The sequence below is a fragment of the Anolis carolinensis genome, chromosome 4, assembly GCF_035594765.1.
Source record: "Anolis carolinensis isolate JA03-04 chromosome 4, rAnoCar3.1.pri, whole genome shotgun sequence".
Lineage (NCBI taxonomy): Eukaryota > Metazoa > Chordata > Lepidosauria > Squamata > Dactyloidae > Anolis > Anolis carolinensis.
This window is the reverse complement of record NC_085844.1, coordinates 184,769,789-184,783,406: the sequence shown is the minus strand read 5'-3', so window position 1 is coordinate 184,783,406 and position 13,618 is coordinate 184,769,789. Positions and strand designations below refer to the sequence as shown.

The window sequence follows — 13,618 nt, the reverse complement described above, 5'->3', positions numbered from 1 at the left end:
ATCAGCTTCCTTATGAGGTTAGTGGTTCCCTTGATGTATGGTAAGAACACTTATCCTCTGGGTGGATCTTTGCCCTTACTCTCATGACTTGTTCTTGGCCTTGCAGGTCTTCTGATGTCTGAGGTGGAGTATCCATTGGCCTGGGGAGCTCCATTTAGGTGGTTCAGTTCACCACCTAAACGAGGCGGGGTTCAGATTCTTTTTGCACAGTCTGACAGGGTTTTAATTGTGCTTTTTTTTAACCTGGGTGATGGCTGGAATTTTATATAAACCCCACTTGCCTAGTTTCTAACAGTCCTCACCTCTGAGGATGCCTGGGCGAAACGCCAGGAGAAAATGCTTCTGGAACATGGCCATACCGCCTGGAAAACTTACAGCAACCCAGTGATTCCGGCCATGAAAGCCTTCAACACATTGCATTTATTCTATAATGTAGATGCATGCACGGTTGTACCGTGTTGAGCATCAGAACAACCTTTCCTGAATAAGGATGGAGAGGAAGGGCGCCAGACAGTCTTCCTCCTTAGAGGGAAGAGCCTGGGATGCCAATGCATGTCCTTTGAAATACAGAGGGAAGTTTGGCTCAGTGCGAAAAGCACGGAGTTTTATCTTTGCGTGAAGTGTCCCAATAGAGCGATGAGAAGCACAGGGAACGGGGTGTGTGCGATGACTTCGGGCGACGAGGTTCAACTTTAGCCTCGGGAAAGGGGAGCGGGGTTTCTGGGGTCCGGATGGCGACGGATGCTGAAGCGGGGCCCGAGGCCTGGACTGGGCCCCGCGCGGATGGTTCCCTGGCCCTTTTGGTTGCCATGGCAACTACTTCCGCCGCTGAACCCTCACCCTGCGCAGGCCGCCTCCGCCGCGGTCACGTGACGGTAGCCAATATGGCGGCGACCGCGGTGCCTGGGAGGTGATCGCCGGGCCTGGGCCCGTCGCCGCCCGCATCCGCCTTCATCCCCGGCCATGCAGAGCGAGCGGAGGGAGCCCGGGGGCCGGGAGGAGGTGCACGCGGGGAGTCTTCGGGGGCCGGGGCGTTTGGGGGGCCGGGACCGGCCATCGCCGGAAGAGGGAAGGGGCTTGTTTACATCCGGAGGGAGGCCTGGGCGCCATCCCCAAGGGCCGGAGGGCGCTGCCCACAACCACAGGGACAACTCCGGGAAGGGAGACTCCGCTGTGAGGAGAGTAGGCCCATCGGGAGCTGGGCAGGGAGGGCTTTGTTGACTCCTGGGGTCCCCAGGAGGCCGCAACGGGAAGAACTGGGACCCTTTCCACACAGCTGAATAAAATCCCACATTATCTGCTTTGAACTGAAATATATGGCGGTGTGGGCTCAGATAACCCAGTTCAAAGCAGATATTGTGGGTTATCTGCCATATTTTGGGTTATATGGCTGTGTGGAAGGGCACTGGAGACAGTTGTTTTCCTCGAGTTCTGGAATATGGGCTCGTTTCCAGAGGTTAGCTTGTTATTGTAGGGCACACCTACACTGCAATGTGACACTACTTTAACTGCCATGGCTCAATGCTGTGGAATCTCAAAAGTTGTAGTTTTACAAGATCTTTTCTGCCAAAAAGTGTGGGGTCCCTTCCACACAGCCATATAACCCAGAAAATCCCACAATATCTTCTTTGAAGTGGAATATATGGCAGTGTGGACTCAGATAACCCAGTTCAAAGCAGATATTGTGGGATTTTCTGTCTTGATATTCTGGGTTATATGGCTGTGTGGAAGGGCCCTGGGTGCTTCACTAAATTACCAATCCAAGAATTCCATAGCATTGAGCCATGGCAGTTAGAGGGGTGCCAAACTGCATTAATTCTACAGTGTAGATGCTGCTATAGAATTAGGCCCTTTCCACACAACTGAATAAAATCCCACATTTTCTGTTTTGAACTGGGATATATGGCAGTGTGGACTCAGATAACCCAGTTCAAAGCAGATATTGTGGGATTTTTCTGTCTTGATATTCTGTGTGGCTGTGTGGAAGGGCCCTTAGGCAAGGGGGGGCGGGGCTACACTGTCTTGCTTGTAAGAGTGCATTCTAGTCTATTATATAGTATTGAGCCATGGCAATTAAAGTAGTATATACAGTAGACTCTTAGGGCCCTTCCACACAGCTCTATATCCCAAAATATCAAGGCAGAAAATCCCATATTATCTGAGTGTGGACTCAGATAACCGAGTTCAACACAGATATTGTGGGATTTTCTGCCTTGATATTATGGGATATAGGGCTGTGTGGAAGGGCCCTTAGCTGAATAAAATCTCGCATTATCCGCTTTGAACTGGGATATATGGCAGTGTGGACTCAGATAACCCTGGTCCCTTCCACACAGCCATATAACCCAGAAAATCACACAATATCTGTTTTGAACTGAGTTATCTGAGTCCACTCTGCCATATATTCCAGTTCAAAGCAGAATATGTGGGATTTTATTCAGTTATGTGGAAGAGCTGAAAGTAGATATTGTGGGATTTTCTGCTCTGATATTCTGGGTTATATGGCAGTGTGGATGGAGCCCCCAGTTGGAGGTTCGAATCCGGTGAGCGGGGTGAGCTCCCGCTGTTAGTCCCAGCTTCTACCAACCTAGCAGTTTGAAAACATGCAAATGTGAGTAGATCACTAGGTACCGCTCCGGCAGGAAGGTAATGGCGCTCCATGCTGTCATTACGACCACATGATCTTGGAGGTGTCTACGGACAACATCGGCTCTTCGGCTTAGAAATGGAAATAAGTACCAACCCCCAGAATCAGACACAACTAGACTTAATGTCAGGAGAAAACCTTTACCTATGGCAGTGTGGAGGGGCCCTCAGTTAACTGTTATCTATATGGATTGGTATGTCTAGTTTCTGGTTGCGTGAGAGTTACTATAAAATATAACCTAATACTATTACCATACCACAATCTCTGTATGGACGATATTAATATTGGGATACAGTAATTCAAAGCAAATTAAGACAAATAAACTGAGCGTACCACAGTTTTAATGTTTTATTGTGTAGAAACCAGCTTTTTTATTTAAAGTATTGTTACTTTCCTTTTTAACAGTTGCTTTAGGTCTGGTTAACTGAGATTCTACTGTACATTCATTCTACAATATAGAGGCACCTTCTGGCAGGGTTATAGGAATGCAAAGAGAGTCGGGCCTGTCAAGCACATGAGAGTGGACTGCCCCTGCAAAAGATGATGGGGAGGCTTGAGTTGCCTCTACACTGTAGAATTAATGCAGTTTGACTCCACTTTAACTGCCATGGTCTAATGCAACAGAATCTTGGATTTGTAGTTTGGTGAGGCACCAACTCTTTTTGGCTAAAGACCTTGTAAAGCTACAACAACTCCCAGGATTCCATAGCATTGAGCCATGACAGTAAAAATGGTGTCAAACTGCATTAATTCTACATTAATTCTACAATTACACCCTGAGTTTGAATGGCTAATCTAGAAAAGGTGACCAGTGAGGTGTTTCTTATTCACTCTCAAAAAGCAGGACCATAATGTTTACTTCTTGTGTCTCTTTCTGCAGACATTCCTGCGAGTGAGAGCAAACAGACAGACCCGACTGAATGGTGAGTATGATAGGAAATCTGCACCATGTTCAGGACTAATGCTTTATCTGGTTAATTGTGAGCAAAAGCATTGAAGCCTTGAACCTATATCACTTCTGTTCCTAATCCATTATGTTCTTTTCTGAATCTTGTTCAAACTGTTGATATCTTTCTTGTCACATGGATTGGTTGCTATCTCAAAGTACACAAAACATGCTAAATAAAGAAGCATTTTAATGCGTATATTTTTAAAATATTGTAATGAGTGCATTTGTATTTGTCGTCCCTGAAACATTCTGTTTCAGACTATTCAGTTTATAATTTACTATAATCTCAACATTTAGAAGTCCTGTCCTTTTTAATATTACTGCCATTTAATTGTATATTATATAACTGTGCATATATATTAATTGCACTTTATTATTCCCATTATTCTGTTGTCCACAAGAATTCTCTCCCCCCCCCCAGTGAATCCATAAAGAGGAGCAATGCAATTAACCATTCACTTGGGTTGAATCTACACATCCCTATATCCCGGGATCTGATCCCAGATTATCTGCTTTTAATTGGATTTTATATGTCTACACTGCCAGATAATCAAATAAGATGATAATCTGGGATCAGATCCTAGGATATAGGGCAGTGTAGATTCAGCCTTGGTTTCTGTGGAGTTGGTATTTAAAATTAGGGTTCCTTCTATACTGTCATATAAAATCCAGATTATCTGTTTTGAACTGGATTATATGGCAGTATAGAACGGGCCTATATGGTTACTTTAGGTGCATCTACACTATATAATTAATTCAGTTTGACACCACTTTAACTGTCCTGGCTTACTGCTGTGGAATCCTGGGGATTGCAGTTTGTTGAGGCACCAGCACTCTTTGGAAGAGAATGTTAAAGATCTTGTAAAATCGTGCACAATTCCATAGGATCAGTTAAAGTGGTCTCAAACTGCATCAATTCTGCACTGTAGATGTACCTTTTGTACTGGACCATGATACTACATCTCTATATACAGGAGAGACTCACTTATCCAAGACTCGCTTATCCAAGGTTCTGTATTATCCAAGGCATTTTTGTAGTCAATGTTTTCAATATATCATGATATTTTGGTGCTAAATTCGTAAATACAGTAATTACAACATAACATTACTGCGTATTGAACTACTTTTTCTGTCAAATTTGTTGTATAACATGATGTTTTGGTCCTTAATTTATAAATTCATAACCTAATTTGATGTTTAATAGGCTTTTCCTTAATCCCGCCTTATTATCCAAGATATTCGCTTATCCAAGGTTCTGCCGGTCCGTTTAGCTTGGATAAGTGAGACTCTACTGTATGTAATTGTAGTGTTCACAACTTTTGGTATTGGGGTAGATTTTCACATGAACTATCCTAAAAATTACTAATTCCAAAATATTTTTCTACTTGTATGCCATTTTGTCATTAAGTAGAATAATTAGTTATTTTATTTTAACTATTTCTTTATTTTAACTAATTTAATTTCTGTCACTGGATACAGAAATAATATGCACTCAGTCAAAAATAAAGACAGTGAAAATTCTGGCTTTCAAAGTCATGAGCAACTGTAAATTATCCTGACAATGTAAGGGAAATGCAATATTTCCTTTCATTTTTGAATGCCAAGCTCCAGGGCTGTAAGATCTATGTTGGTGGTACTCAGTGTGTCAGATACAAGAAAGAGCTTTGAATTAAGATTAACGAGAACTGTGCACTGCATAGTGAATACATGTGATCTGCCTTTCACATATACAAACCACAAAAGTCTTTCGCCTACTGAATAATTTTGGTATATGATTAATGAATCCTTCTGCTGCATTCCATCTATTGATCGTCTCACACATATTCCCTTGTGACACTAGGCGCTGCTATTGAAAATGCGTATTGCAGAAATACTAATATTTTTCCAAGAGCTTAAAAAGCTCTTAGTGATTTTTGAAAACAGACTGGCCTTTGCCAAACTTACTGCATATCAGGCATAATACTAAATAGTGGTGTAATGTTAATGAACCCCAGGAAGCCTTAAGCTTGTATTCTCCCTCTCCCCATACCATCCCCACAAGGAGTCAATTAGAAGTGTTCACTTGTTTTTTAAATTAACTATCATCTAACATATTAAGTGAACCCTTTCTGTGGATTATCATAACTACTATAGTGAATTGAAACAAACTAACATTTTAAACATTCAAGTTTACCTTCCCACTAACTGTAGTTAAAATTAATCCCTGTTTAATTGGCTCCACAGAACACTGTGAGCTGTAGTCTATAGAAGTTGCTTTTTTAATTACTGAAATATTTGTTTATTACTTCTCAGCCTACATGTTTCCTGAAGCAGTGTACAACACATATAAATAATGTTTAAAACACTAGAAATAAAACAACACACAATTTTAAACAGTTAACAACCAAAGACCATACAAGATAACTCAGTCTTAGCTAACCTTTAGAAGCTCATTAGGGATGAGCTAGAGTGATGCCCTCAAGGCTGTGCCTGGATAGTAGGTGGTTCACCGACTCAAATTATTTAAAATTTGGACTTCCAGCTTTACATTGTAGCCTAATGTTATCTGAAGCAGTTGTTTGTCTTTGTTTCAGCTCTTCGTGTCTAAATGATATTCTAGTATAATCTCAGTACTTTTTACTTTGTCGTGAATCTCTTCCAACTTTCAGGTGTGAAACTTGCCTTTTATTTTGTGGCAGCTAAATATCATAGGATTTTAGAATCATTAGCTAGCCTTGCTGTTAGGATGACAGTGAACTTGAGTCTAAAATTCTGGTAGGCTATGCTGTTGCTCTATGTTACTCCTATTAATACCTATGCTTGATTATATTTATTTATAGTTTTTAAAAACTCCACTGAACATGTGTTTGTTTCTTATATACTGCTGCAGGTCAAACAGGACCATCCTTGCCTTAATTCAGAAAACAGTTAAATTAGTTATATCCTGTCAAAGACAGAACGCCACAAGATCAAAGATAACAGAGTTTATTGGATAACAGAACTCAAAATGCCCGTAAAATACAAGGGCCAGGCAGTATTAGCCTTTAAAAGCAAAAAGGGGCAAGGAAAAACGTTCAAAAGATAAACCGGATTAAACCGGAGTTTAATCCGGGTAAAAACAAAACAGCTTGCTTCAGCCTGGGGATAAACAAAACAGAAGCCGGGGAACAAAGTGTTCAAAAGAATGCAATTAATTGGCAGCAGATTCCTCTCTGCTGCCAGCACTGTGCTTTGAGTAACTTGAGTCACTCCTCCACACAGCAGGCAAGATTTCCAATACACACAGGTCAGCCGAGGATTGAAGCAGTAGAGTAGACCCAGTTCCTTTCCGTAGTTCAAGCCAGAAGCAGACGTTTGTAGTTTCACCAAGTCCGAGTAGGGGGGAAGTCAAGCCGTGGTCAGTTCAGTCCGAAATCCAAAGCAGGAGATGGCGTCCGTCAAGAAGACGACGGAAGGTCAAAGCTAATGAGATTAAGCACAAGTTTGCACAAACAAAAGCCCACACAATTCCTCCCGCCGTCTGACCCCAAATTCCAAAACAACTTACGTATCAGCACACGAAAACACACCAGTCTTCAGGAAAGCGTCCCACACAGATCCCAAGCGTTCGTCCAGATTACCTTGCCCAACGCAATTTGCAATTGCTCCCAAGCCTCATTTTATGCCAGTTACAAATCCTCATCACTATCAGCTGCCCTCCTTAACCCGGGCGTTTCCTCATCACTTTCCTCATCAGAGCTGGAACACCTCTGACTACGCCCCACAGCATCCCCAGCTGTGGATCCCGTCCCATCCCTCCAGCTTGTCCATGGGTCTAATCCTGAAGGTCCCCATTCATCTTCCATCCCATCATTGCCAGTGGCACCCAATTCCTCCCTCACCCGAGTCCAATCCATCTCATCCTCCTCCGAGCTAACCAGCCCCTCCTCCATTCTCTCCGTAAACCCCTCAAAAGACTCTTCATCAGATGGTGCTGCAAAGATATCTCGCAGTCTCTTTCTTTCTCGCTCCTCGAGAGTATCTGACTCTCGAGGAGTCTTACGCCCACGTCTGCCAGTAACAGAGCCATGAGGCTCAATCATAACATATCCCTTGGTTATAGCATGTAAGTAGATCAGATTCCTTTGATTGTAGGTTACCACCCAGTTGTAAGTGGCAGAATATATTTTTACTTTCATTCCTTTTTGGATGTTTTTAAGAATTCTCTAATTCGGGCATGGGAAATGTTCAGCCTTTGAGATATTGTTGAACTCCAACTGTCAGTATCTCACCATTGGCTATGCTAGCTAGTTCTTGTGGGAGCTGCAATTCAACTAAATCTGGATGGGTGCATTCCCACCCACCCCATTTTTAAATGACTGGAGGGAAAACATCGTACTGCCCGTTTTCACAGAAACGTTGGGGTCGGCAGCGGCATGACCCATGACACTTTCTTTTTCTAGATAGTTTCTTGTAAGAATTTGGTCAAAACCATTGATTTTCATACAACCTTGGAGAACTGCAAGGTCACTTTTACATACAAGTGACCTTCAGGAAAGAGTGAAATGGACAGTGTGTATCTAGCAACATAGAATGCCACTCTAAAGAAAATGAAAATAAATTGTTTGCTGTGGTAGTAGCATATATGAAGGGAAATGGGTTAGTTGCAGAAAAGATTGGTAGGGTTAGACTTGGCAATTCCAAGATCTTATCTGATCTTGGAACCTCGCAGGGCCATTCCTGATTACTAATTGGATTAGAGACCACCAATAAATGCCAGGTGCTGTAGGCTATATTACAAAAGAAGGAACGGACAAAATCATCGTATTCATTGCCTAACTTGAAGGCACATACACACAGGTTGGTATTAAAAATGAAGATGACAGTTATGTTAGGAATATCTTGTACCAAATTATTGCCATTGCTGCAGACTAGAAGAGAATAGATAACTTTGTGTTCCCATCAAGAATATTACAGATGCCTGTACTTTGATTTCTGGTCTTCTATTATATTCTAGCTTGTGCGTTCCAGAAATCATGCCTAAGCAGTTAATAGAACCATAGAGCTGGAAGGGGCTTCGTAGTCCTTGTCCATTGCCAAACCATTCTTACTGGCAAGACATTTCTTCTAATGTTCAATTGAAATCTAGGCCCTTGTAACTTCAAGCCATTAGCCTGGTGCTATCATCTGGGCAAGCCAAGAACTGACCTGCCCCTTTCTCTCTATGATAGCCCTTGAGGCATTTAAAGAAGCAAACATGTCACTCCTCAGTATTTTATTCACCAAGCTGAATATGTCCAGCCACTTCAATCTTTCCTAATATGTTATGTTCTTTATATCTCTTAATCACCTTGTTGTCCTTCTCTGAACCTACTTTAACTTGTTTATATCCTTCCTAAAATGAGTTGCCCAGAACTGACCACAGTACTACAGATGAGTCACAACCAGTGCAGAATACAGTGGGACAATTACTTCTCTTAACTTGGAAGCTATGCTTGTATTAATGAAGGCATACAGATTGAATATCTCTTATCTGAAATGCAAAGGAATGTTTTGTATTTTGATCTTTTCACATTTTGGAATGCTTGCATATACTGTACAGTTATCTTAGAGATGGGACCCAGGTTTCTCATACACCTTATACATATCCTGAAAGGTATAGACATACAGTAGAGTCTCACTTATCCAGCCTTTGCTTATCCAATGTTCTGTATTATCCAACGCAGTCTGCTCTTTAGTAGCCAATGTTTTTGTAGTCAGTGTTTTCAATACATCACAATGTTTTGATACTAAATTCGTAAATACAGTAATTACTACATAACGTTACTGTGTATTGAACTGCTTTTTCCGTTGATTTGTTGTAAAACATGATGTTTTGGTGCTTAATTTGTAAAATAACGTAATTTTACGTTTAGGCTTTTCCTTAATCCTTCCTTATTATCCAACATTTTTGCTTATCTAACGTTCTGCCAGCCCATTTATGTTGGATAAATGAGACTCTACTGTACATACAATATTTTAAACAGTTTTGTGTATGAAACAAAGTTAGTTGACCTAGCTGAAAGCAAAGTTGTTGCTATCTCAGCCACCCATGTGAATGATTTTGGGTTTTGGAATTCTGAACTGGGGAATGCTCAAACTTTAGCACCAGTTTGGCATCTTGGAACCTTGAAACCTCTAAAACTCTAGAGCAGGGGTCCCCAAACTTTTTAAGCAGAGGGCCGGTCCACAATCCTTCAGACTGTTGAGGGGCCGAATTATCATTTGAAAAAAAAAATACAAACGAATTCCTATACATGTCTTATTTGTAGTGCAACAACAACAACAACAACAACGAAAGAACAATACAATATTTAAAAATGAAAACAATTTTAACCAACATAAATCTATTAGGATTTCAATGGAAAGTGTGGGCCTGCTACTGGCCAATGAGATAGTCAAATTAATTAGGATTGTTGTTGTTGTTCACATCAGTGTGAAACTATGGAGTTCAGTTTAGTTACAACTCTAAGATAAAACTATCTCTTAATGGTGACCTTTGGGGAGTGCCTTCCTATCTGTCATTGTGCAGTTACCGAACTATGTGCAGATGCAGTAGGTCAGGACACTCTATAGCACTAAGTACTAATAAAGGTAAAGGTTTCCCTGACGTTAAGTCCAGTCATGTCTGACTCTGGGGGTTGGTGCTCATCTTCATTTCTAAGCCGAAGAGCCAGCGTTGTCCGTAGACACCTCCACGGTCATGACTGCGTGGAGCACCATTACCTTCCCGCTGGAGCGGTACCTATTGATTTACTCACATTGGCATGTTTTTGAACTGCTAGGTTGGCAGAAGCTGGAGCTAACAGTGGCTGTTCCTGCCACTCCCGGGGTTTGAACCTGGGACCTTTCGGTCTGCAAGTTCAGCAGCTCAGTAATTTAACACACTTCACCACCAGGGCTCCAAAAGTACTAATACAAAAAAGATGCAAGTGAATATGTAGAGACCCTAAAGCTGATTAAGTTAGGACATTCTCTATAGCACTAAGTACTAATACAGAAGAGGTACAAGTGAATATGTAGAGACCTGACACTGATGCTTCTGGTTTGTTATCCCATGCCTCTGTTTTTGTTTGTTTTAGTAAGCAGTGATAGAATAAAAAGGTACAGTGCCTTCTGTCATCAGTAGAATCTGAAGCGATTTTGGCAATATTTATCTTGTTTTAAAAGGTATTGATGTAGATCCTTCCACTTAAGAATAGTTATATCTAAAGATGAATATTTATTATGCTAGATTTAACACCATATTACTTTTAAAGCAACCTGTTACTCCACAGTATATGCACTGCTAAGCCTGCTAACCCAAATCCACTGAGACCTTCTCCATGTTAAACTCCCTGTAAACAGTAGCCCTGCTGGAGTTTGCAGATGATAAAGCTTCCTTCACCTTGTGCTTATCAAATAAATGTACACTTCCCTTGGAACTATTCAAGCAACATTGCTTAAGTGATAGAAATGCATATTTCATCTTAGGAATTATTTGTCTCTTTTTCATTTTTGCCAGTTTCACATCTGTTAATTCCACAGTTCATCTTTTCACATTAATATGGGGCATTAGGGGAAGAAGTAATCTGCATGATCATTTCCCCCATGTTACTATAAATATACATTATTGTATGCCTTCTGTGGTGAAAGATTCGTTTTATGTGTATTTTTAAAGCTGAACATAAACTACAAAGTTCACTGAAGTGTGAAAATTGAAGACTTAACTGCACTTTTGTTGCGAATCATGTTGGTTTACTTCCAAATACAGACCAAGCGGAATTTTCATAGAACTCTTCTTAGTGGTGATTAGCAAGCAGGTATGACTGGTTAGAGATCTTCCACACGAGTTACTTATCAGGAGAGATAGATTCGGCTTGAACCAAGAGTTCTAGATAGAATTCTAGGTAGGAGAAATCGATTTGGGTGAGGCCAGGTCTGACTTCTAACAGGAGAGATTACTAAAACAGGCTATCATGGTGAGGTGATTGGTATATAAAAGAAGTATTTTGTATCTTTGAATTAGGTAAAAACTAGTATTGGTTGCAACTTGAGTTCAGAATTGATGCAATCTAGGATAGGTTCTGGGTATAGAGAAGTGGGAAGCTGTATGACATTAAGGACAGCTTGGTTTGGTGAACTCCTCCAGTAGCACTAATGAAAATGAGTTACTCCTTGCTTTTCTTCCTAAGAGATAGAATAAAGAAGCTTTGTTAAAGAAAGAGATTGAATAGTCAGGGATGTTCAAGGGAAGCTCTCTTTCCTTGCTGTTTTACACAGATTTTCAAAATCTTTGACTTAAGGGTAAGGAAAAATCAAGGCAGCCCACCTCCCCCTTTTCTCCTGCCACTGAAGTGCAGAGGAGAAGGATTAGTGAGCTAATTAGAAATGATTGCATCTATCAGCACTAATTAACAATACTGTGGTCTCACTTGTGTGTTCTTTTGAGCTGTTCTCCTTTGGGACAGCTCAGCAGTCACCCCCCTTCCTCTGGGGCTGCTCCATCCCTCTTACGTTGATTAGAAGTGATAGGTGAGCTCTATGGCTGCAATTGGAAATTCTGCTCACTGTGGCTTTCAAATAACACCAATTCTTCCCTCTCACTCTTGAGATCTAGTATCAAGCTGCTACAAAAGGTCTTGAAACAGAAACTTTTTAAACGCTCCTCTTGACTCTATTTACTGTTTTATACTTATGCCACTCTGATTTTGTGAGCAATAGCATTTTTCTTTACCATCCCTCTCATGGGTTTTTAAGGTCAGTTCTTTTATTGAAAGTGCATAATAACAAGATCCTCTTATTTTATGAGTGGCACCGAAAACTCTTCAGTCCAGATGCAAACTGAAATCCTTTGCTTTACCATTGAGTATTCTGTGCTCACACACATACATAGTGATGTCAGAAAAATCTGCCAACATGTAATAGGATCACTATAACAGCAGGGCTATAAAAGCTTTCCTGAAACGGTCTCCAGATCAGGATTTTCATTAGGTAGACTTTGTGTAGAAATGATTACACATGGGCTCTTGGTTTTTATAAAGTGCTTTAGAATGTATGCCTCAACTGTCCCCACATCACACCTTTGAAATGGGTTACATGATGTCTTATGATCTGTAGTAAATAGTTTTAAAATTATGCCACTGGGAGTCAGCCAGGTTTTTTACCCCAGATGTTCCTCAAGGATAATGAAATATAAAGTTAACATCCATCTAGAACATGCATCATAATCTCAGGGATAGTAAGAAATGACCAAATATAAACCAATCGGAAACAGGAAGAAGTCTTCCTGATTTAACTTTGGTTATTTTTGAGGCCCTGTGTGCATGTCATTACATAGATTTTTGTGCCTGGTTCAATGTAAACAATTGAGAATCCAGATAAGGTGTTTTAAGATAACAGTTTTTCATAATTCAAATTATCATTTTCCTGGGATAAAGGAGAATGGTCCTCTTTCATCAAGATGAAAGAATGGAGATAATTGTTTTTATTCCCCATTTGCAAATAAGTGAAAGAAACTGTTAGGTATTCCCTTCCATAGTAGTTTATTCTGTTCTTGAAGGCTGCATTAGAATTGTTTTTCTTCCTGTGATATACTGGAAATATTTTGTCTGTGGAAGTTGGATATATACTTGAATGAAGAGACATGTAGGAAGTTTAGCCCTAGTGTCTAAAAAAGGGGGAGTTAGTTAGGAGAAAGATGATGTTTTTAGTAGTTCTTGGTTAATTGTCCCTGGTTATTTTTGTGGAGATTATATGTTCTATCTTTGTCTGCTTGAGTTTTCTAATGCATTACATCAGTGAAACAGGTCAAATAGAAAGCTAAAATGATGTGCTAATATAATTAGTATAATTTCCTTAGGTTGTTACTAACAGCCTGTATTTCCCTCTCTTAATTTAGTTGTGGATTGTCTCTTCACACTTACTATGCTATGTTTTAGCTATTTTGATAATGTTTTTGTAATATGTTACAATTTCTGCAGCATATAACCAGACCCATTATGTCAATAATGCTTACCATGTTAAATGATTTCTTAGTCACGTCA

General features: G+C 40.5%; 1 protein-coding gene across 13 annotated transcripts in view; it reads left to right on the top strand.

Moving 5' to 3' along the window:
* Positions 1-13,618, top strand: part of rnf220 (ring finger protein 220) — a 363,311-nt gene that overhangs the window by 267,324 nt on the left and 82,369 nt on the right. For all 13 annotated transcript variants that reach the window (XR_010005774.1, XM_062979633.1, XM_062979632.1 and 10 more), the window contains one exon: positions 3,528-3,570. Coding sequence is in view for 12 of the 13 variants with exons in the window: in XM_062979633.1 (XP_062835703.1) it covers positions 3,528-3,570 (43 nt within the window). In the remaining variant the exon portion in view is untranslated. The remainder of the gene's footprint in view (positions 1-3,527; positions 3,571-13,618) is intronic.